The 24757-nt window shown below is 50.7% G+C and overlaps 2 protein-coding genes across 29 annotated transcripts in view; one reads left to right on the plus strand and one right to left on the minus strand.

Annotated features, from left to right (window-relative positions):
• MRPL27 (mitochondrial ribosomal protein L27) overlaps positions 1–24757 on the plus strand; it is a 464439-nt gene that overhangs the window by 306112 nt on the left and 133570 nt on the right. The window contains exon 1 of one of the 25 annotated variants that reach the window (XM_050765139.1): positions 2691–2694. The exons of 21 other annotated variants lie outside the window; for them this stretch is intronic. The gene's annotated coding sequence lies outside the window, so the exon portion shown is untranslated. Of the gene's footprint in view, positions 1–2690; positions 2695–3436; positions 3447–6026; positions 6031–7165; positions 7176–24757 lie in introns of those variants that run through there. 3 more of the 25 variants (XM_050765128.1, XM_050765138.1, XM_050765125.1) reach the window with 3 other exon arrangements.
• On the minus strand, positions 279–23926 carry MYCBPAP (MYCBP associated protein). Of its 4 annotated transcripts, XM_050765049.1 has the most exons (19): positions 23541–23884; positions 15578–15705; positions 14804–14963; positions 14558–14661; positions 13513–13696; positions 13143–13258; positions 12444–12591; positions 11045–11160; positions 10839–10954; positions 10192–10300; positions 9125–9314; positions 8489–8676; positions 7234–7380; positions 5705–6094; positions 4425–4546; positions 3576–3691; positions 3016–3146; positions 2653–2826; positions 279–448 (listed from the first exon to the last, which is right to left on the minus strand). In XM_050765049.1, the coding sequence occupies exons 1-19, from the start codon at positions 23809–23811 to the stop codon at positions 347–349; spliced, it is 3012 nt and encodes a 1003-aa protein (XP_050621006.1). In that variant the 5' UTR covers positions 23812–23884; the 3' UTR covers positions 279–346. The 4 variants fall into 4 exon arrangements, with proteins under 4 accessions (XP_050621006.1, XP_050621004.1, XP_050621007.1 ...); XM_050765047.1 differs by having other exon boundaries at positions 279–2826; positions 23541–23926; XM_050765050.1 differs by having other exon boundaries at positions 279–2826; positions 23769–23894.

The raw sequence follows: 24757 nt of genomic DNA on the forward strand, positions 1-24757 counted from the left end.
AAGCATGACCCTAAAAGTTTGGGACAAGGAAGCCAGAGGCAGGGACTACCAGAGGTGACACACTGTGTCCTGTCACCTGACTCCTTGTCTTGCTACCAACCCGCTCTTCTGCTTGGCATCCCTCACATCACCTCCCCAGCTATGTCTGTCTCTCCTCCTGCTGGAGGGCTCTGGCAGCTGGCAGGAGGGGATCTGAGGGCAGACGGGACATGGGAGGACCTGGAACAGGAGACGACCTAGTCAAGATCCATCATGTAAGACACAGAGGCACACAGAAGTAGCAGAAACTTGAAGGTTCTTTATTATTTATTAACCCGTTTTCCAGAAGGTTGCTTGGGCCCGAGAGTCACGTGCAGAGACGCAAAGGCTCCTCGACATTCTTTATGGGGCTGAGCTCATCAGCCAGGACCATCAGGTCGGTCACCAGGGTGTCCAGCAGCCCATGGACCTGGAAGAACGGGACAACATCACAGGCAGGGTTTGCTCTGTGGGAAGCACCTATATATCAACTGTGCTGTGGGAGAATAGCTGGAGAGGGGAAAGAACCCAGTTGTTTGTGAAAGAATTTCACAAGTTCAAAGTTCTTCTGAAATAATTTTTGGTTTTGCCTTTTTTTTTTTTTTTTTTTTTTTTTTTTTTTTTAAAGACAGGATCTCTCTGTCACCCGGGCTGAAGTCCAGTGGTGTGATCATGGCTCACTGCAAGCCTTGACTTCTCTGGCTCAGGTGATTCTCCCACCTCAGCCTCCCAAGTAACTGGGACTACAGGCGTGCACCACCACACCTGGCTATTTTTTTTCTATTTTTTTTTTAGAGATGGAGTTTCACCACATTGCCCAGGCTAGTCTTGAACTCCTGGGCTCAAGCAATCCACCTGCTTTTGCAGTTTTATTTTTGAAACCAATCTGGGGAGGTGGCCCTGCGCCGGTACCTTTGACATATGGAGGCACTGGAGCCAGGTTGTTAAAGGGGAACTCCAGGGATCCCATGGAGCAGTGCCCATTTAGCTGTTTGGGGTAGGCCTGGGCTCAGTCCCAGTTCTACTCTGGTCTTCTGGAGGCCAATTTTCCTTCCTGTATAACAGATCCACACACTGAAAGGTCTCTGGGACTGAGCCCTCCAATGGGGTTGGATCATACAAGCCCAGGCAAGTTGATTCTTTTTTTAATTTTTTTCTGAAGAGATGGGGTCTCCCTGTGTTGTCCAGGCTGATGTCGAACTCCTGGGCTCAAGCAATCCACCTGCCTCAGCCTCCCAAAGTGCTAGGATTATAGGTGTGAGCCACTGGTGCCTGGCCAGCAAATTGATTCTCTTTTTCTTTTTTTTTTTTTTTTTTTTTGGAGATAAGAGTCTTGCTCTGTCACCCAGGCTGGAGTAAAATGGCATGATCTCAGCTCACTGCAACCTCCACTTCCCGGGTTCAAGCGATTCTTGTGCCTCAGTCACCCAAGTAGCTGGGACTATAGGTGAGTGTCATGCCTGGCTAATTTTTTGTATTTTTAGTAGAAACGGGATCTCACCATGTTGCCCAGGCTGGTCTCAAACGCCTGAGCTCAGGCAATCTGCCCACCTTGGCCTCCCAAAGTGCTAGGATTACAGGCATGAGCCACTGCACCTGGTCTGCTAGTTGATTCTTAATATCAAAGAGCCATGGAAGGGTTGACCCCCGTGGGTCCTCAGAGCCCTTTAATTACTTTCTAGACCCCATCAACCATCAGATATCTTAGTGATGTCACCAGTGGCAAAGGGAACTTTTGATCAAATGAGATCCAGAGTGTGAACACATACATGATGTAATCCCAGCTCCCCAGGTGTCCACCTTAGAAGAATACAAGGCGTGGCCATTAGACATACTGACATATTGAAAATGGCTTTGTGGACCTCCCTTCCAAAACAACAACAGTAACAAAAAAAACCAAACGGAAAACCTGGGTGAATCTCTAAGGACCTGCTACTTAAGAACGGATTAGGATGAAGTCTCTCTAGTCCTTCAAAAACCTTACAGTTGATGGGAATGCACCCTACATGGTGTTCTCCCAAGGAACACGTCTGCCAGGATGCACCTAACGGGGAGTAAGTGGAAGCAGCATAAAGAGAAGGGCTTCCTTCCTCTCTGTTCCCCTAGAGTCTGTTCTCCAAAGGGCAGCCAGAGCCATCTTCTAAAGCCTATCAGACCCTATCGCGTTGCTCTTCAAAACCTTGCATGACTTCTCATTTCCACTCCGAAAAATCCCAAGTCTTCACAGTAGCCTACAAACCATCCCTCACCCCTACGACCTGTTCCCCATCTACCACCCTGTCCCTTCTGGCCCCTCCCTCCTGTGGCAGTTGCTCCCCCTGCCTAAAGCACTCTTCACTGGACGTCCATTTGGCCTCCCTTCCTCTCCCTTCAAGTCTTTGTGGGTTGTCACCTCCTCACTGAGGCCTCTGTGCCTCCATTCCCTGCCTGGTCTATCTTCTCTCACATCGTGCTAATCACCTAACACGCTAGGCACATTTCTTATTCATGAGGCCTGTCTCACACACGAGGATGCCCTTCCTGAAGCAGCTCTGCTTCCACCATGATGGAGTGGGCACTTATTGTTTGCAGACTGAACAGAATGAATGAGGCAGGTGGGAGGCGGGGGAATGGCTGCTGGGTGTTTCCCTTCACCTCGCTGTGCAGCCTCTGGGTGTATTTCTCCATGACCAGGGGGTCTATGGGTTCTTGAGAAGGGAGGTTGATGTCAGGGATAGGGTCTTCCAAGGAAAACCTGTCCCGACTTGTAGATTTTATGACTTTCTTGTCGTCCTTTGCCCTGTGCTTCTTGCTGTTGGGACGGTCCTGCTGGGAGAGGGAGACACACACAGCCTTCAGGAGCACCAGAGGTAGGCCCAGGATGTCCTCAACAGTAGCTCACTGGGAGAGCCTGGGCACATGCCCACCTCCACAGCCCCCACGTCTGCAGCCCCTCCAATCCCCTCCCCAGCCCCACCTGGCCCAGACCACGCCCCAGCATGACTCCTTCCCGAGTACCCTGGCTCCTTTCTTGTCTTCTTTGTCTTTGATCCCCAGTTGCTTCTTTTCCTGGGCTGCTCCTTTCCGCTCCTCCTTCCCAACTTTCCCCACAGGTACCTTCACTTCCATGATGGCAGGTGATTTTTGATCTAAGGGAGGTGGGTGGAAGAAAATGTGACAGGCCCCCAGCAGCCTAGTGGATGCTGCAGGCACGTGAGGAGGCTTGAGGGGAGGTGGAAAAGCAAAGGACAATAGCCTTGAGCCCTGGTAGGCGCGTGACTTCATGAAACAGGACTGTGGTGTTTCTGTGTTCTGGTCCCGGCTCTGCCATGCTCCCATGAACGACCATGGATAAGTCATTTAACTTTGCTGGGATTACTAAACCAAGGTGGTCACTAAGGTAGCTTCTGGGTACCACATCCTGGCAGCTGACAGAAGGGGGTAAGGGGCCTCCTCCATGGACTCAGCCTAGCGGAGCTTCCACCATAGGAGTATGACTGGCCCAGGCACTGCTGCCTGTCCATTCAGAGAGATGAGGAGGGCTATGCAGAGGTGTGGTTGGTTGCACAAGATCTGACCTTGCTCTTCAGGCACATTCAAATAGATGGTCTCCTTCTCAGGCAGGCCCAGCAGAGACCTCAGCCACAGGGAATGGCTCACCAGGCTGTCAATCACATCTCGCCATAGCTGCAAACTAGAGGGCAAGATATAGTGGAGAAATGCCATCACTCCTCATTTGTCCTTGAACCTGCAGAGGCTTGGGTCCCTCTCTTCAAAGACCCTGGTGCCAGGAACTGCTGTGGAAATGCCACACGCCTGAGCAGCCAGCATCCTCACTGTTCGCCACCAGGGCAAGTGCTTGGAGGGGGTTCTGGCTTGCCTTGGGTGGCAACCAAGAAAAAACATGGCCCAGGACTAGGGTTAGGAGGTCTGCATGAATTCAGTCCTACTTCAAAGGGCTTGAGGCCAGGGCCAGACTTGGGCCCAGTCCCACTGGAGGGGCTGAACCTTGCATGAGACTTCCAGCGTAAGGCTCTTGGGGCTTGTCCTGAGGGCCTTGAAAAGGACCCCACGCCTATACAAGCAAGTTCCAAACAGGCACCAGGGAGGGTGACAGCAGAGAAGTGAAGCTTTTAATGGAATCTGCCCCCACCCTTCTTTCTGCCCTCTGGCTTCTCCTTTTTTCATTCCTCTGCTCATTGAGAAGGAAAAAGGAAAAAACAGGAAGAAAAAAAAGTGAAGGTGTTTGATCTGCTGTGACTGCTCTCCAGTGAGCAGCAGGCACCGCAGGGTTCCAGAACATGGAATGTTTGCGGCATGCTCTAGCAACCTGAGCTCAAGGGAAACTCAGAGCCCTGGAGTCCCAAGACCCCTGCAGATGCCACAAAGGGAAGGAGATGGGGCGGCTCTCCTGGCAGGGCACCTACCCCATCTGGTGCAGGAGGTTGGACTGCAATGGCCTTGGCTTCTGGCACAGCTCCAGGGCTGCTTTGTTGAGCCTCATCAGCGCATCCTCTCTCTGGTTCTCATCAGGGAGCACCATCACTGCCTGGCAGGGTCATGGGCACCATTCTGCACCAGGACACCAAGGCTCTCTGTGTCCTCTAGTGAAGGGCATGGTGATGTGGGGATGGGTGGCAGGGGACCAGAAACCAGGAGGGGATGCAGCCATGGAGAGCTGTCTGGGTGCCTTTGGTGGGAGCCAGGGACTCCCCTCAGAAATCTGTACCTATGAACCCCTTCTCCAAGATTTGCCAGGGTCAGAGAGTGGGCCCCCCTCCTGGAACATAGAAGCGCGGGCACCCCAGACAAAAACAGGTAACCCGGCTGGGCACGGTGGCTCACACCTGTAATCCCAGCACTTTGGGGGGCTGAAGCGGGTGGATCACCTGAGGTCAGGAGTTCGAGACCAGCCTGACCAACATGGTGAAACCCCGTCTCTACTAAAAATACAAAATTGGCCTGGCATAGTGGCTCACGCCTGTAACACCAGCACTTTGGGGGGCCAAGGTGGGTGGATCATGAGGTCAGGAGTTTGAGACCAGCCTGGCCAACATAGTGAAACCCCGTCTCTACTAAAAATACAAAAATTAGCTGGATGTGGTGGTGCACGCCTGTAGTCCCAGCTGCTCTGGCAGGCTGAGGCAGGAGAGTCACTTGAACCCGGGAGGCAGAGGTTGCAGTGAGCCGAAATTGCACCACTACACTCCAGCCTGGGTAACACAGCAAGACTCCACCAAAAAAAATTTAGCCAGGTGTGGTGGCGCATGCCAGTAATCTCAGCTACTTGGAAGGCTGAGGCAGGAGAATCGCTTGAACCTGGGAGGCGGAGGTTGCAGTGAGTTGAGATCGTGCCACTGCACTCCAGCCTGGGCAACAAGAGCAAAACTTCATCTCAAAGATTAGATAGATAGATAGATAGATAGATAAGATAGATTAGATAGATAGATAGATAGATAGATAGATAGATAGATAGATAGATAGATAAGATAGATTAGATAGATAGAGATAGATAGATTAGATAGATAGATAGATAGATAGATAGATAGATAGATAGATAGATAGATAGATAACCCAAGAGATCACTTTCTCTGGGCTCTCAGATTTTGTTTCTTTGCCCATGGAGCAAGAGGGGCTGCTGGGGCCTCCTTTGTTAGTTCGAGGCAGGAATATTCTCTACCAACGCCTTCCAGGGTCTTGGAAGCACCTTTCTGAAATCCTCCAAGCAGAGATTCCACTCCAGCAGGGGAAGGCCATCCGGCTCCCAGGGGCTCTTGGCGCTGTCCACATCTGGGCTTTCCTCCACCAGGATCTCCTCCATGATGCTCTTCTGCTGAGGACTCTTGGTTCCCACTCTGGCCTTCTGGGATCCGGATTCCCTGAGGGCCTCATTCTCAGGCTGGGGCACTTGAGGTTCAGAAATGGTGGGGCTCCTAAAGCGCGGTAAGAGCTCGGCATTCACAGAGGCCTTCTCTGTGGCTATGGGGCTGACGTGCTCCTTGTCCCCTGGCCTGGCCTCCTCAGCATTGGGGGGCAGAGTCATGTACTGGCGCCACAGTTCATGCAGGCTTTGCACCACTTGGTGCTCGTAATGCAGCTGCAGCAGAAGATGGGAAGGCTTGTGAGGGAGAGGCTGGGGTGCAGGCACCGGAGCCCATGCCAGCTGGACCTGGCTTCTTCCCATTCCCCTGAGAGCACTGATGGAGGAGGCAGGGAGGAAGCCAGCAGGAGGGCTGCAGCCAGAGGGGCCCCCTACTTCCTTTTCAACCTGGGAACCTCCAAGTTGAAGCTATTTTTTTGCATTTGGGCTTCCAAGGAAGCCTGGGTTTGAATGAAGGAGTTGTGAAGCTCCGTTCTCATCAGGAATCCACTTATTAGCAAAATTACCCTGGGCAAATTACTTCATCTTTCTGGGCCTCAGTTTCCTCAATGTAAATGAGGATGTAAATAGTACCAGGGCCAGGCACAATGGCTCAAGCCTGCAATCCCAGTGCTTTGGGAGGCCAGGGTAGGAGGATCACTTGAACCCAAGAGTTCAAGACTGGCCTGTGTGACAGAGAGAGATCCTATCTCTACCAAAAAAAAAAAAAAAGAGAGAGAAATTAGCTGAGCATGGTGATGCATGCCTGTAGTCCTAGCTACTCAGGAGGCTGAGGTGGGAGGATCACCTGAGCTGGGGAGTTTGAGGTCACAGTGAGCTATGAGTGGGGACACTGTACTCTGGCCTGGAGTGTGACAGAGTGACATGCTATTTGTAAAAAATAAATAAATAAAAATAAGTGGTACCCATCTCATAGGACTGCTGTGAGGAGAGGTGAGGCATTCATGGAAGATGTGCAGAACAGAGTTTGACACATAAAAGAGTTTGCTATTACTCTCACCTACGGCAGCAGTCACAACCTTTTTGGCACCAGGGACTGGTTTCATGGAAGACAATTTTTCCACGGATGGCAGGGAGTAGGGGAATGGTTTCAGGATGAAACTGTTCCACCTCAGATCATCAGGCATTAGTTAGATTCTCATAAGGAGTGTGTAACCTTGATCCCTCGCATGTGCAGTTCACAATAAGATTTGCGCTCCTATGAGAATCTAATGCCACTGCTGATCTGACAGGAGGCAGAGCTCAGGCGGTAATGCTGGCTCACCCACTGCTCACCTGCTGCTGTGCGACCTGGGGGTTGGGGACCCTTGACTCAGGGCACACGTGATGGGACAGAGGCTGGTGCTGGGCCTCACCTGAGGATTCCTGTGCCGGAACAAGTCTTCCTTGGTGAGATAGGCATCCACAGGTGATGGTGTGCGCTCCGGGGTCAAGACCCCCATCAGCACCTCCTGCAGCACTTCGTGAACGATGGTGACTGCCTCATGGGCCATCAGTTTGCTCTGCAAATGGGAAGGCGGCAGAGGATGGCAGCCCAGGCTCTCAAAACCCATGCATCCTTCAGGAAGTTGGAGCCCCCAGGACTTTGTGCCTTCCTAGGGTCTGAGTTCCTGGCATTGGCGCGCTCTCTCTCTCTCTTTTTCTCTCTCTCTCTCTCTCTCTCTCTCACACACACACACGCCTGTTCTAAGACCCGAAAGCCTCTGAATCTCTCCAGACATCCTTGTTCCTTAAAATGGATGAAAAGGATCCAGAGGAGGGCCAGTTCCAGGGAAGGCTGCTGCTGCCTGGGGCCTGGTGGTCACACAGTTAGCATGTCACCAGATTAGGAAGAAGGGGTGGGGCACACAGTGGGGGTGCTTCTGAGGATGGTGGTGAACCTTCATCAGGCTTTAGTCAGTGTCACAGAAACACAGGGGAGGGGCACCTTGTGTGAGACATGAGTGCTACAGTCAGTGAGTAAAGCAAGCATGACATTGTCAAAATGACCTTTGATCACCACTGGCTGAGCTCCAGCTGAAGGAGCCGGCCTTGTGACTGGGGACCACAAAAAACAAAAAAGCGCAGCTTTCTACCAAATCCCAGGATGCATGGCTCAGATGGCCACACTGTGAAACTGATTCGGGGGAACAGATTCCCAGCTCCCACCTCACACTCACTCCAGAGTTGTCAGCTGATTGAGTGGGACGGTGGGCAGACTCACCCTGCTATTTATTAATTATTATCCCTGGTTTTGAAGTCTTGTCGGTTAAACACAACTCCACTGTATAGTACTAGACAGCGATGAACAAAACACAGACCAGTGCATAGGGCCACGCATTATTTGTACTTTACACAGTCTGCCTCTTAGGCTCAGTCTAATTTCTTTCTAACTCAGTGGGGCCATGCATGGCATTGCTGCAAGCTGCTCCTCACCTGCCTAGCCAGTGCACCCATCTTTTACATCACAAGCCCTGGGAAGTGTTCGTGGAGCAAAAGTAGTTACCTGTGTGCTAAAAATTCAGTTCTCCTCTTAGGCTGGGAGAAATACCATCCCTGTAGGCACTGCCAGGAAGAATAGCAGGATACCCTAGCCGATGCCCACAGCGGCCATGGTCCTGGGTCCCTTACCTCCAGTACTTTCCTCTCATCCTCAAAAACATCCTGGGTCAGGGAGACTGCATGGAGATTGACTTGCAGCACAGCACCTCCTAATAGAGTAGGATGGGTTCGAAACTCCCAAAATTCCCTGAAGATCCCAGCAGTCAAAGACTTGAAGAAGAAGGTAAAGGTTTTAGTTTCTCCAGGCAGAATCACACCTGAGAGGGACAGAGACTGAGGTTTTCAACATGCAGGAGCTGGCTGAGCCCCAGACCTGTATGCTGCTACATGCAGTTAACTGAGCCCCAGGCCAGGTGACTGGCCAACCATCCCAGTTTGCCCAGGGCTGAGAGGTTTCCTGGAAAGGGGGATTTTGAGTGCTAAAGTCCCAGGCAAACAGAGACAGCTGGCCACCCTAGTTCCAGGCCTGTGCATCTAGATAACTGAGCCCCTAGAACGTTTCTGCTCCCAGGTGGCTCACGTCCCCGGGTTCTCAAGTTCCGTCAGTCTCTCAACAGACATGAATAGTCAGGCCACACATTTTACGGAAGGAATGAGAGGGACTCAAACTTACAGGAGCTGGGTCATAACTAAATTTTGATGTCTCACGAGGATAAAACCAGCCCCAGACAGGAGCCAGCGTGTAGGGTGGCTTCTCCCAAGTACCTTCCCGGCTGTTAAAGTAAAATCGCTGCATCCTGTTTTTCTTCAGGTCTTGGAAAGTGTCCGGTTGGTGCTGCCGTCGCCAGTCATACCAAATGGCCACGGTGCCATTATTGACCACAGTCAGTTCTGAGGAGGTTTTCTCGCCTTCTAGGGTTTCAAAGGTCAAGTGAACAGCAATCCCGACCTGCCTCTGGAAGGAGAAGGGACAAATGTCTTTGCTGGAGACCCTGGCCTAGAGTGAGCAACTCATCTGGTCTGCCCAGGACTTTTCTGGCTTTAGCACTGCAAGTCTCATGTCCCAGGCCTCCAGGGCTTGGCCACTGTCACACAGAGTGATATCCTACTCCAATGTGGTTGTCTCTGAGGTTACCCTCAATAGTAAGAAGAGAAGATAATATATATATAAATATAATTATATATATATATTTATATATAATTTTTTTTTGAGACAGAGTTTCGCTCTTGTCACCCAGGTTGGAGTGCAATGGTGTGATCTCAGTTCACTACAACACTGCCTCCCAGGTTCAAACAATTCTCCTGCCTCAGCTTTCCAAGTAGCAGGGATTATAGGTGTCCGCCACCACGCCCTGCTATTTTGTATTTTTAGTATAGAGATAGGGTTTCACCATGTTGGCCAGGGCTGGTCTTGAACTCCTGATGTCAGGTGATCCAGCCACGTCACCCTCCCAAAGTGCTGGGATTACAGGCGTGAACCTCCATGCCTGGTCAGATAAAATATATTTTATACCCAATGAACATTTCTATTCCTTAGCATCTGAAGAATATCTTAGAACCTTCTTAGAGCCATACCTACTTGAGAGAGTTTGCTTGTTTACATGCTTGGGGGCTAGGTATAAGCCCCAAGTGGCTTATGACAGTCTGCAGCCTTGTGATTTTTATTCTTGCTCAAGTTAGTATTGCTGTCACCATTTTCAGATAAGCTGAATGCACGACCAGATAAAAACGCAAACAGGAGACTGTGCAGGCTGCTGGTAACTGCCACAGACACCTCGGGGCTGCACCCCCGAGGGAGGCCCTCCCAGCAGGTGCGGTGGAGGCAGTTTTACCTTGTTCTGTGGATTACTGCCTCTGATCCAGCAAGCTGGCTTCCCACAGAACAGAAGAGAAGGGCCGAGAATAGGCATGGGGACATCAGAGGAACTTGCCAATGTGCCTCTGTAAGAAAAGCCAATGACTTATTTTCTCTTAGGCTGCCAGTCATGCCATGTGGAACCCACAGAAATGGTCACCAGGAAGCCTAGAAACACAACCAGCTCCACCCTGCAATGGAGTATGATCAACCCCACTCCTGTGCAGCTTCCTCCTGACCCATTGCTCTAGGTGGGAGGTTCTTAGAAACACACAGACTCTTCAAGCCCTCCTGCCAGAGCTATTCATGGTACACAGAAATACATAGACTCTCCATGCCAGAGGCGTTCAAGATGCACAGCAGTGGGAGGGTCTAGAGAGCCCTCACTTGACCAGCAAGGGAATGTCTGGGAAATCCCCATTAGGAGTTAGTTGTTGGAAAGGAGCAGGTGGCAACAGGAAAGCTAGCACAGCTGCTGGAATGGGTTCAAGGAGTGGGTGGCAACCACTGGAGAGAAGCTAGGCTGGAGGCACCCTGATCTCAGGGAGGGAAGCCTGCTCTTTCATACTGGTAGTTGCTGGAGAACTCTTCAGCCTCCCTCCCCCGGGTTCAGGCTGCACTCACAAGTATGTTGTCTCTTCAGAGGAGCTTCCCTGACTTCTTTCAAACACTGTGTAGTCTTCCACAGTAACAGCTGAGAAGGGCTGCCCTTTGCCCACCACCTCCAGGCCATCAATATCCTCCGAGAGACGGAGAAAGGTTAGAAGAGCTGACTGAAGACAGGCACTGCCCCAAGAGGTTTCTGACTGGGGCATGGAGGCCATACTAACCTGCTGGCTGAAATCCAGCTCTGCCATGATTTTCTGCAGCTCCTTGCGTCGGTAGATGAGAAATAGACTCCGATCCCAGGTGTAGCGGTATGAAGCGTCCCTCTGGGCTGGTAATCCTAGCATGAGGTCCAAGGACCCTCAACACAGGCTGCTGCCATGCCCCCTTGCTCACCCACTTCTCAAGGGCTCTGAGAGTGCCTATCCCAACACCATTTCTAGGAAGGATGAAAAATACAGCTTCCCTGCAGCAGCTGGACTCCGCTCTCCTGTCCCGTATCTCCTCAGCAGCCCTACACAAGACTCCTGCAAAATTAGCTTCCAAATAGCCAAATTTTTGGATTATAGTAAAAATGATAATAGCAGCTACCTTTTATTGAGTGCTTAACAATGAGTCAGAACTTAATACATTTCATATCTCATTTAGCCCTGTCACAACTCTGCATATTTTACAGATAAGGAAACTACAGGCCAGAGGGGTTCAACCACTCTGGGGTTCACTAACACGACATGGCTGGGACCTGAACCCAGGCAGCCTGGCAAGCTCTAAAGCAGATATGCTCAAGAGAAACAGGATGCAAACCACAAACACAAGCCACATGTGTCACTGAAAGTTTTCTAGATGCCACATTGAAAAAGGAAAAAACAGGTGGGATTCATTTTAGTAATATAGTTTATTTATTTTATTTATTTATTTATTTTTTGAGACAGAGTTTTGCTCTTGTTGCCCAGGCTGGAGTGCAGTGGCATGATCTTGGCTCACTGCAACCTCCACCTCCCAGATTCAAGCAATTCTCCTGCCTCAGCCTCCTAAGTAGCTGGGATTATAGGCACGCACCACCATGCCCAGCTAATTTTTGTATTTTTAGTAGAGATGGGGTTTCACCATGTTGGCCAGGCTGGTTTTGAACTTCTGACCTCAAGTGATCCATCTGCCTCAGCCTCCCAAAGTGCTGGGATTACAGGCGTGAGCCACTGTGCCCAGCCTCATTTTAGTAATATAGTTTATTTAACTCAGTATATAAAAAATATTGTCATTTTGACATGTAATCAATATAAAAATGATTAATAAAATATATTGTTTTCACACTAAAGCCAGTGTCCAGTTGATAGCACTTCTCAGTGCAGGGCAGCCACAGTCCAGGTGCTCACCGGCGGCATGCAGCTCAAGGCTCCACACTGGACGGCAGCTCTATGGCTGCACTCCAGTTTCCTAGCTCTCTCACTGTTTTACTGAAGAAAAGGAAGAGGGAGCCAGACTTCAGGAAGACTCTGGGACTTGCCTAAGGCCACAGAGAAACAGGCCCTGGGCCGCACTGTAGAGCCATGCTGGCCACTGCCACACTACCCTGCCTCTGGGCCAGGCACAAGATGCCAGCTGGCTTACAGCCCTGCGCCTCACCTGTCTCCACCCGGATGGAGTGGGGCTTCCCGATGTGAGTGATGGGCTCCATAAGGCCACGCTGAGTTTTTGTCTTGGTCATGACCAGACCTGTCATCTCATCTCCCAAGTATTCCAGTCGACTCCAGAACCCACTGTTCTCCCAGCTCTGGCAAGGAAGGAAAGGTGAGTCAGATTACCTGGACACCTCAGCCAGATGCTGGTGGAGATGTGGGAAGACAAGCACCACCACAGGCTACAGATGCTCCCTCTGGGGAATTCACTGCTGCCATGATTGCAGAACAGAAGCATCCACTGCCGCGTTTTCTGGACACCCTGTTGTCATCTTTTCCTGCCCCCAGCCAGATGGTGTGGGTTGGTACAGGTACTGCACTGGTCTACCAGAACAAAGAGGGGGGGGCTCTTCAGCCTCTCTCCTTAGGGTGTAGGCTCCACTCAGTCTAAGCTCCTAGGAGACAAACACTAAGACTACTCTAATAACTCGCTACCTGTGTGGCCACCACAGGCTGAATAACTTTACTGACTAATCACAGAATTTAGTAAAGGCCTTGAGGGCTTAATGATGCTTTGCAATGGATAGGTTTTTTCTCCCCAGCTGTGCCACCTGAAACCAGCATCCCTGTGTCCAGACACCTGCCCCCCACCCCCCTCCTCCGTGCCACCCCCCGCCCCCCGGGCACTTAGGACAGGTGGCCTCACTTTCCTATCACGCCGCGTTGGAAGTGTGCAGTCAATGAGCTCCCGCTCCTCCTGGATCCGTCTGTAGGTCTCCCCAGTGTGCATGAGCAGCTCACTGATCGGCTTCTTTAGGTGTTCTAGAGAGAGAGGCAAGATTGCAGCCACTCTGCCAAACCAGAACAAACAGGGGCCTTGGCAGTCGGCAGTCTGCATCGGGCAGCCTCCCTCACGGGGCTGATTTCAGGACCCACTGAAGCTTCAGAGTGAGACACTCTTGGGAGTGAACAGCACAAATGTGGTCAGCCCAAGGCCAGGCTCTGGAGGAGTAAACAATCCAGCAGAGCCTTGCACCAGATGGAGGCTGGGCGGGAGCCCTGTCTGCTCTGCTCACCACTGAGGGCTTCCTGCTGCTTCTTCCGCAGGGCTATGTTACGCTGCCAGTTTTTCAGAAAGTTGTGCTGAGGAGGTGGGGCCCAGGGAGGTCTCTTCTCTTCTTTTGGGGCTTTTTGCTTTGACTCTCCTTTAGCAGAGATGAGGGTCATCAGACAGGGTGAGGGAGGTATCAGCTCAGCCAGCTGAAAAGTACAACATAGGCATGTGGAGGGCGGTGAGAAGGCTCTGGGCGGGGCTGAGCACACATTTCCTGAGGCCTAAACCCATGCTGTTATCCCACTGTGCTGAGAATCCCTCCTCTTCAGGACTCCAGGGTAGCCAGTGACAGAAAATAAATCCCAGAACCAGGGGGCCCTGAAAGCAGCTGTCAGTCCACTCTCCCACAGAAAGGGAACTTCTGTTTCAAGATTGGGGTCAACATCTTCTAGTGTTATTGGTCCTCCTCACAACTGACGTTGATTGACACCTTCACCCATGTGTAAATGGAAGCATTCTTACATGGCCCCAGGCCCCTTAGCACCTGACCAGAGTCAGCCTGGATCCAGGGAAGCAAGGGGAAGAGACAGGAGAAGCACTGCATGATGGGAAGGTTGAAAAGATACAGAATCTTCCCATGGCCCAGGAAGCAGTGGGAAGCCACCTTCCTCCACCACGTGGAGTGAGGAGGGCAGGCCAGTCTCCAGAGAAGGGAAAATCAAGACAGTGCACAGAGCAGAAGGAAATGAGGCATGTGGGCCCTGAGTCCTGATGCCTTTCTGGGTTCAGTCTACTCAGACCCAGGTACTCCCACCTTTGGGTTCCATGAGGCAGTCTCTGGAATCCTTACAGTAAATCCCCAACTTCACTGAAGCCAGCTTCAGCTGCCTTTTGTGCCTTGAAACTGAAGTGTCTAACTATTCTGGGAGAGGGTCCCTTATCAACTCAGACTCGAAACCTAGAGACTAAACTGTCTCTTTAACCCCAGCCCTGCTTGACTCTGTCAGGTGGAAGACCGAAATGACTTCAGTGACTGCTGTCATCCGGGTAGTTCTGTGCAAACAAACCCGGGTGTTCCCTCGAGCAAGTGCAATTCTCTTAAAGTCCTGGAGACTCCCCAAGATGTGGTGGGGCAGGATCTGGTCACTGCCATCGAAGCTGTCACCGGGACCTGTGAGGATAAAAGAAGAAAGGGGAAAGAAGCTGTGGGTGGGCAACTCTCAAGAGGGCAACTTTCTGATGGAGACTGGGTTTCTCTTGAGGTTGACCCATGAGTTGAAAGACAGTAAAGCCAGGGCTGAGACTGGGTGTACCAGAGTAGTCCAGAGGCTTTGTGGCTGCATCGGGATTTGCAGGACGTGCTACAAGGTGGCAGACCTTCCTCCTAGGATCCGTGGGTTTGAGTTTACGGATGATAAATTTCTGGGTAATGACGCGTTTATCTTCCTTTTCAGTAAGGCGAGGAATATGTTGCTAAAAAGAAATAAAACAAAGGAGAATTCCACCTGTGGTGGAAAGAGGAAGAGCACCACCCATCTCCTCCGTTCTAGTTCTAGGTGGAGTTCCTGAAGGCTGACAGATCTGTGTCTTCAGCTCTGCCCATATGTTCTGTTGAGGAAATGCCTGTGTAACAGATATGTGACTTAGTAATATCCTAGAGGGAAAAAAAAGAACATCTTATGCCTCCAGATAGTTCAGGTGAGAGGTGGCTGACTCTCCCAGGTGAAGCATGGGGTTAGGGTTTAGCAGCTTTACCCAGAGCTGTACCTTTGCTCCTTAAACTCATCCTCCCTTCTGTGAAATGGGAATGATGGCACCTACCTCTATGGGAACAAGATACCTCATCATCTCATTTCCCCCGTGGTTCTATAGGAATCTCAGAAATGTTAAAACAGACAACACAGTGAATTCCTTAAGGTGGTAAAGTGAAAAGAATCTGTGTTCAGTGGATTTTTGCATGGAGTTAGACACTCCCCATGAGTAGGGAGATGGTGGGAAGACAGTGGACATGGCTGGTGTTCTAGACCACTCAGGCTGCTGGCAGGGAAACGTTTCTATGATAAGGGAAGCTTAGGCTTCATCCTCACCTCCTTCAAGTCTTCCTTCTTAATGGCCAAAGCAAGAATGTCATCTCCTTGTAGGACATTGCTAACAGGTTCAGGCTCTTCCTGAATTGGGGGTGTGGGTTGTTCAGGTCCCTTTGCCCGTTTCTTTTCTGAAGAGAAGCAGAAAGTTATTAAGTCCTTAAAGAGCTCCTTCTGTATATGTCAATATATACACACAAAAGTATAAATATATACTAGACTCCATGGGGGGGGCAGTGCAGAGCTGACCAGCTGAAGAGATAGCAGAGGCTGCCAAGGTGGCCTGGGCGGCACTTTGCTGGGGCATGAGGAGTTCCCTCTGGAGGGTCCCCCTACCCACAGCCTCTGGCTCACCACAGTGACTAAGACTTCTGTAGCCAGAATTTAGATCAGAAGATGCTTCATTTCAGGCCAGGTATGGTGGCTCATGCCCGTAATCCCAGCACTTTAGGAGGCTGACACAGGAGGATCACTTGAGGCCAGGAGTTCGAGACCAGCCAGCCAACATGGTGAAACCCCGTCCCCACTAAAAATACAAAAATTAGCCAGACCCATGCCTGTAGTCCCAGCTACTCGGGCAGCTGAGGCAGGAGAATCACTTGAGCCCGGGAAGTAGAGGTTGCAGTGAGTTGAGATCGCGCTACTGCACTCCAACCTGGGCAACAGAGCGAGACTCTGTCTCAAAAACAAAACAAAACAAAAAGATGTTCATTTCGGGTGCCATGGTGCAAGCCTGGAATCCCAACACTTTTGAGAAGCCAAGGCAGGCGGATTGCTTGGGCCCAGGAGTTCAAGACTAGCCTGGGCAACATAGTTGAGACTCCATCTGTACAAAAAAGATTATTTTTAATATGCAAAAAGATGTTCCATTTCAGGTTATGCTATTTATAAGCTGGACAGTCTTGGGCACACATCACTTAACCTCTCTAGGCCTCAGGCTTCCCATGTGTACAAAGAGTCAGTTGGACTAAATCAGTGGTTCCCAACTATTAGTCCAATGTCTGCCTCAGAATCTTGGGAGGAGTTTTATGAATACAGCTTCCTGGCTACTGCATGGAGCCAGGGCCTAGGGAGCTGTAATTTTTTCAACTCCCTAGGTGATTCTGATGCACAGTGGTTTGGGACAACTGAACTAGATGTTTTGCCAGTGTCCTCCAGTGCTGGCACTGATCCATGCTTCTGGGTGAAGGCATTGGGTTTCATAAGACACTGGTTAAAATGCAGAATCTCTGTGGGGGAAGCAGAACATTCACCACTGGCCATTTACTGCACACTATTTCATTAAATAAAGATTGTTGAGCGGGCGTGGTGGCTCAAGCCTGTAATCCCAGCACTTTGGGAGGCCGAGACGGGCAGATCACGAGGTCAGGAGATTGAGACCATCCTGGCTAACACGGTGAAACCCCGTCTCTACTAAAAAATACAAAAAACTAGTCAGGCAAGGTGGCGGGCGCCTGTAGTCCCAGCTACTCGGGAGGCTGAGGCAGGAGAATGGCATAAACTTGGGAGGTGGAGCCTGCAGTGAGCTGAGATCCGGCCACTGCACTCCAGCCTGGACAACAGAGCGAGACTCCGTCTCAAAAAAAAAAAAAAAAAAAAAAAAGATTGTTTAAGCAGCTTCTCCGTGCCAGGCACTGTGCTAGGTTCTGGGGATCTATGTCAGAGCTTGTCTTTAAAGAGCACATGCCCAGTGGGAAACAAGACCGTGAAACAGACTGAACCAGAGTAATTACAGGAACATGGTGGGGAGGAATACCCAGCCCAGAGTCGGCAGGTGTGGGAGGCGGCGGGGGGGTCAGGGAGGGCTTCCTAAGGAAGGGATGTTTAAACAGAGCTGAAGAAAGAAGTTGAGAAAGGAAAGGGCCCTGGGGAACAGGCATTCCAAAGAAAATAACATAAAGAGGCATAGAGGCAAGATAATGGAGCACATCCCTGGAACTCAAAGCATGTGTTTTTAAATAGCTGGAGTGTGGAGAGGTGGGAGGGAAGAGGCAGAGCCCAGAGAGAGCAGCAGCAGCCATATCGTGCAGAGCTCAGTGAGCCATGTGAAGGCTTACCCCATGGGTAATATAGCATGCCAAGGAATGGATTAAGAGTTGCAAGATCTTGGGAGGCCAAGGCAGGCAGATCGCTTGAGCCCAGCAGTTCAAGACCAGTCTGGGCTCTATAAAGAAAATACAAAAATTACCCAGGCATGGTAGTACATGCCTGTAGTCCCAACCACTTGAGAGGCTGAGGGGAAGGACAGCCTGAGCCCAGGAGGTCAAGGCTGCAGTGAGCCAAGATTGTGCCACTGCATTCGAGCCTGGGTGACAGAACAAGACCCTGTCTCTAAGAAAACAAAACAAAAAGTCCTGCAAGACCGAGATGAGCGTATGAATGTATTTAAGAGTCTGTTGTGGCAGCCAGAGCATGACATTGACAACACCTGGGGCAGAAGGGGGTCACAGGTCATTTTCCAACGAGGACACACTCCCTGCCTTCCTTTCACAGAGGTGGCTTAACAGGTTCAAACACATCTCATTTCTCTGGCTGGTCAACCCTGTCATTTTCCCTCTGGTTCAGAATGGTTTGATATAAGGCCCTACATAAAACAATCAAAAGAAAATCTAAGTTCTGCCTTTAGGGAGTTTAAAACAAAATTTAGTTTTATCCACTGCTTCTCACAGCACCGTAATCTTTAAGAGGCAGTATCACTAAAACATCAAGGCAGGTGTTTTGGTTAATAAAATCAAACTTTTTTTAAGGAAATTTCCATAGAGTTGGTGGCCAAAAAAACTTACACCAAAATCATTCCAAACATAGTTCTAAATTCAGCCTGTTGGCCAGGTGCAGTGGCTCACGCTTGTAATCCCAACACTTTGGGAGGCCGAGATGGGAGGACTGCTTGAGGCCAGGAGTTCAAAACCAGCCTGGGCAACACAGGAGAACCTATCCTTAAAAATTTTTTTGTTTTTCTGTTAGAAAAAAATAATAAATTCGGCCTATCATCCACAGTCTGTTTCTGTAATGGGGTCAGCGAAGGTTCGGGAGTATCTGTCTGTTAAATGCATGCCTCTGTGCACACAAACACACATGCGGGGCTGACAGCTGAACCCCGAGTTCCAGTGTCATCTGCCGCCAAGTGTGGAGATGCAGCCTTGGGCTTTGATTTCAACCTCCCCTCTCCCTTCTACACAAACTCACCAAAGTGGGTGGCAGCCTATGAGAACTGAGATCAGTTGAAGGTCTGCTTTTGTAAATATTTTGGTATTACCTGTATTTTCTAGGACATTTGCTTTCTCCATCCATAACCTTGACTGGGTTGACACCTTTCCAAGTGATTAAACATCTCCAGATGTGTGTTTTTTACTGGTGGGTACACAATTACCACGTGTCAACAGAAACTTTCAACACTGCTAAAGATTTTTGGGGGCCAAAGCTCGCATCCCTTCAGTGATAGAGAAGCCAATCTTTCATGTTTGGTTTAGATTGAAATAGTAAAACTCTGGTCTAAGGTTATTCTGAGAAAGTTATCTTTAATGTAGTCCAATAAATGCTCTGTTACTGCATACAGTCAAGGAGTGGTATGTTCTAGTTAATAAAATATTCATTAAAATGATATATACATTTTTTTTTTCTTGAGATGGAGTCTCACTCTGTCCCCCAGGCTGGAGTGCAGTGGCGTGATCTTGGCTCACTGGTGCAATCTCGGCTCACTGCAACCTCCGCGTCCCAGGCTCAAGTGATTCTCCTGCCTCAGCCTCCCAAGTAGCTGGGAATACAGGCATGCGCCACCACGCCCAGCTTTTTTTTTTTTTTTTTTTTTTGAGATGGAGTTTCGCTCTTGTTGCCCAGGCTAGAGTATAATGGCATGATTTCAGCTAACTGCAATTTCCGCCTCCCAGGTTCAAGCGATTCTCCTGCCTCAGCCTCCCAAGTAGCTGGCATTACAGGCATGCACCACCATGCCCGGCTAATTTTTTGTATTTTTAGTAAAGGCTGGGTTTCACCATGTTGACTAGGCTGGTCTTGAACTCCTGACCTCAGGTGATCCACCTGCCTCAACCTCCCAGAGTGCTGGGATTACAGGCATGAGCCACCGCGCCCGGCCGCCCAACTATTTTCTGTATGTTTAGTAGAGACAGGGTTTCACCATGTTGGCCAGGCTGGTCTCAAACCCCTGGCCTCAGGTGATCCACCTGCCTCAACCTCCCAGAGTGCTGGGATTACAGGCATGAGCCACCGCGCCCGGCCACCCAACTATTTTCTGTATGTTTAGTAGAGACAGAGTTTCACCATGTTGGCCAGGTTGGTCTCAAACTCCTGACCTCAGGTGATGTGCTCGCCTCAGCCTCCCAAAGTGCTGGGATTACAGGCGTGAGCCACTGTGCCCAGGGATATATATATCTTAAATTGCTCCTAGGGACCGTTTACCAAGCCTCTTCTATGTGCTATAAACTACAAAGATAGTATAAAAGGTTAAGATATGGCCCCTTCTCTTGAGGTACTGAGAAATGTAACAGACGTGAATATACACCAATCATAACATAGTAGAGGAGTTCCTACATTTGCAGTACAGGCAATAGGTTTGGTTAGACATCAAAAAAGGAACAGATCCATGTGGATTACACAGTTCAGGGCTCTGAAGAAGGGTTCAGAGGAACAGCTGCAGAGGTGGCTCCACAGGCTGAGGCAGGCCTCAAAGGAGAGACAGGTAGAGGTATAGCAGCAAACCGAGATGCTCCAGGTGAGGTCAAAGTCCAAGCAAACCAGGGAGCAGGGCTGAGCATGGCATGTGAGTGGCACGATAACACAGAAAACTTGCTGGGGAGGTGGTGATGTTGGGGATGAGAGGGAAACCAGAGCATGACAGCTTTGTAAAGCATGGCTCAGGCATCTGATCTTTGGTCCAGGGGAGTGAGTTGATGACAGGCGCATTTCAGAATGATTCATCAGATGCGGAGAGCCAGATGGACCGGAGAGGCAGAGGCAAGCTGGGAAGACCAGGGAAGGAAGAGCCCCAGGGATCATTTTAGGACCTGCAGGAAGACTCCACAGGGCTGAGGTATGTCTGACTACTGAGCCTGTAGAGGCCCAGCACTCTCTGGTTCTTTGGTCTGGAATCCCAAGCTATAGGGCTCCTGGTGAGCTACCCAGCTGACATTTCTCCCTTGATGCTGACAGTGAGGGGTAAAAGGGACCACCCCGCTTGCATGGGGTAATCAGTCAGTCTCTGTTGGAGCTGGACCAGAGGGCTGGAAGCAAGGTGCTCAGGTGGGGATAGGAAGGCAGATGCAGAGGGGGGAACTATGGAGGGAGACGAAACCTGGACTCTTTCTGCTTCTTGTTTTATCTGAGTATTATTCGGTTTTAGTGTTGATTAAAGTCTTTGGGAAATTCTGACCTTAGGGTTGGGCTGGGGGAACCATGGAGGGGCTGTCCCTACTAGGGCGGAGCTTTAATTCGTTGGGGAGGGGAATCTAATACTGCTGGGAGGGTTCTTGGCTTCTTAGCAACAAGACAGCAGGGGTAGGGGGGCACATGGCGGGAAGGCAGGGTACTGGGACTCAAAAAGGCTCTCAGGTCCCAAGAAACAGGTTTAAGTCACTGTTTTTGCTTTCCTTTTTGCTTAAGAATCAGAGACTTTGGAGAAACATCGCACAAGGTTACAAGATTACATTTGGTCATTAGCTGCCTTATATGGGGGCTGGGGGAGAGTGCTGCACTACAACATTACAGGCTTCCCTGAGATATTTTTAAAAAGATATCTTGCATGCTAACCACTTCATTTTTTTTCCCCTCCTCACTCTGGTGCATGTTCTTAACTCAAGGGTTAATTAACAAACTAAATTTTCTGCTTATTAAAAATAAATATGGAGTAAAAAAATCTTTCCTTGATTTGTTTATAGCAGTTCAAATCTGATAAGATCTCCCAGAAACTATGTGAGCAGGAGGCAGTAGCTAGGAAAGCCCTTGACTGCCCTTGGGAAAGGGGACCAGATATTCCCTCTCTCTCAACTAGTAAAAAGTATGTCATGGGCCAGGCATGGTGGCTCCTGCCTGTAATCCCAGCACTTTGGGAGGCCAAGGTGGGAGGATCGCTTGAGCCCAGGAGTTCAAGACCAGCCTGGGCAACTTGTCTCTACAAAAAAAAAAAATTAGTTGGGCATGGTGGTGTGTACCTGTAATACCAGCTACTTGGGAGGCTGAGGCAGGAGGATCGCTTGAGCCCAGAAGTTCAAGGCTATAGTGAGCTATGATTGTACCACTGCACTCCATCCCGGGTGACAGAGTGAGGCCCTGTCTCAAAATACATATATATATAAAATGTCATAAAACAGCATTGGACTTTTATTTTTTTAATAATGGGGGTCTCACTGTGTTGCCCAGTCTGGAATGCAGTCAGCTATTCACAGGTGTGATCATGAACTCCTGGCCTGGAACAATCCTCCTGCCACAGCCTCCTGAGCAGCTGAGACTGCAGATGTGCTCCACCATGCCCGGCTCAACGTTGGACTTTTATACATGAAGAAACATAGAGCCATACTGAAAAGCGACTAAGCTCCTGTTAGTTTTCTGAGCGTCCCCTCTCCTCACACTGAGCTTTCACAACTCTGAGGCTGGGTCTCCCCAGGGCCTGCAAGAGCACATTAGGCTTTCTGACCTAGTACATAAAGCCCTTTCATGGTCTGGCCCCTGCCCTACCCACTGTGCAGCCTCTTCTGGTTCCCACATTTACAGTTTCATAAACTCATGCTGCTTCCTAGACCTAGAGAAGCAAACCTCTCCTTTTTTTTTCCTTGTCTGCCATAGATGTCACCTTCTTCAGAAGATGTCCCCCTACAACCATCCCTGGTCTAGCTCAGGTGCTCTGAGCCCCCTGAAGCCCGATAGGCACCTACATCGCAGCATTTGTATTTCTACCTTTGTCTGGTTACTCCTCCAGGCGTTCATTAGACTGAGTTTCTTGAGGACCAGGGTCACACCGTTAATACCGATACCCTTCTGGTGAGCCACAGTACCACACAAAACCAGCTCTCAGTAAACAAAACTAGGCTGGGCGCAGTGGTCCATGCCTGGAATCCCAGCAGTCTGTGAGGCTGAGACAGGAGGATCGCTTGAGGCTAAGAATTTGACACTAGCTGGGACAACACAGCAAGAGCCCTGTTTCCACACACACACACACACACACAAAGGGCTAAAAATGAAATTTAAAAATAAATAAATGGAAACAGCAAAAAAAGATCAAAAGGGGGTGGGTTGCAAAGGAGAACATGTCCGTGGAAGTCGTCCGCTATCAGACGCCCTGTGGCTCTCCCAGGTGCAACCAGAAGGAAGCTGTAGAGGCCAGGAAGCAGTCATATCTAGCGACTCTTCAGGCTAAAGGAGCTGGATAAGTGTCATCCAGCTGGAAAGTGCACGTGGTAGGAAAAGGCAGTCAAAAACAGAACTAGCCAAGCAAGGCTTTTCTTCTGGGTTTTTCCAGCAGGAATCCTGAGTGACGCCTGCCCCCCATCAACCCTCCTCTACCAAAGAACCCCATCAAGGTGGCTGGTTTCACCACTCCATTCTTTCCTCTTCCCAAGGACCCCAATTCCTGGCCCTTCTACCCTTAAACTCTTTCCTGGCTCTTCTGCACCTCATCCAGTCTGGGGATCCTGCCTCCTGCATGCCACTCGAAGATGTGGTTAGAGGTAAAGGTATCCCTGCCTGCGCAAGGCCATCTCCCCAGCCAGTGGTCGCTGAGGCCTCTCTGTCAGTCTCCCACTTCCTATGTCCCCATTCTCAAGGCCCAGTGCGCTGTGGGTTCTTTCTGCCTTGTCCCCCCATCCCTAAGGGTCCTATCCCCAGTACCCTACTTCCCCGTGATCTTTCCTCCATCCCTGGTGCCATCCCCATCCTCCAGGCCCCGTGTCCTGAACTCATTCCAGGGACCGCTTCCCCTGCCGGGTTCTCCTGAGCGCCCAAGGCAGTCAGCGCCAACCTTTGAAGCTCTCTGCGGCCTCTAATAATCTGGCTGGAGTTATTCTGAGGCGGGAATCCTTCTTTAGAGACTTCATGGTGCCGTCCCGGCGGTGAGCGTGACCCTGCACCGCCCGGCCCCGAGACACCGAGGCTGCGCCGCCCCCGCGGCGACCCCGCGCACGCCCGCCAGCCAGCGGCCGCCACTGCGTCCGTAGCAACCGGCGCCCCGCGCGGGGAGGGCACCTACCAATCAACTTGGGCGGAGACTGCTTGGAAACCACCTTCTTCATCGGGCCGCGCACGCGCCCGCCGCCTGCGGCTCCAAGAGCGAAGGACCCCTAGAACGCCCCGCTGGCCCGACCCGTGACGCCACAGGCGGCGCCGACGAGCGCCGTGACGTCACCAGCCGGGCGGGGCGGGGGGCCCGGGCGAGGACCCCCGCGAGTTGTGGGAGCCGAGGGCTGGGTGGGAGCGGGCTGGCTGGTAGGGGTGCGGGACCTGCCTCGCCCCGCCCTGCTGCTAGGCCACGGGAGGCGAGTGGGGCGTCGCAGGTGCCAGCCCGTGCTTCCCACCTTCCTCGACTAAGGCCACGTCCTGTCGAGGGACCTCCCTCTGCCCCCCTCACAGCGGTCCGGGGGTATCGGGCCTTTCAGGACATGCTGAAACCTCTTGCGTGGCGTACCGTGGGTTTTAGGTGTCCGTGGCTGCCCTCCCCCACTCGCACCAACGCGCCTGGTGACCTCCCGGGTCCACGCTCGCTGCAGCCACTTTGGCCTTTCATCACTTCCCCGAACAGCCAAAACTTTTGCCCCGACTTGGGGCATTCTCACAGTCCTTGAAGATGCTACCTCTGATTATTTTAAGTTTATAAACGCACCCGCTTTGTTCCCCTTCTAGAGCCCTGATGCATTCTGGAATTTTTTTTTTTTTTTTTTTTTTTTGTATGTAGTTGCCTATTGTCAAACTCTCTCAGAATGTATGAGAGCAGGAGCTACCTCAGGCCCCGCCCCCAACCCAAAGTTTAGTGCCAGTAGTCACGCAGTAAATTGTGCCTCAAATAGTGAAGGGGTTCTAGAGCCAGACAGAATTGGGTTCTAATCCCACCTATGCCGGCTTGCTAGCTATGTGTTCTTGAGCCAATGCCTTGACCTAGAAGAGCCAGTTTTCTCTGCTAGGCGCAGTGATTCAGGCCTACAATCCTAGTGCTTTAGAAGGCTGAGGCAGGAGGATTGGTTG

Source organism: Macaca thibetana, chromosome 16 (genome assembly GCF_024542745.1).
Source record: "Macaca thibetana thibetana isolate TM-01 chromosome 16, ASM2454274v1, whole genome shotgun sequence".
Lineage (NCBI taxonomy): Eukaryota > Metazoa > Chordata > Mammalia > Primates > Cercopithecidae > Macaca > Macaca thibetana.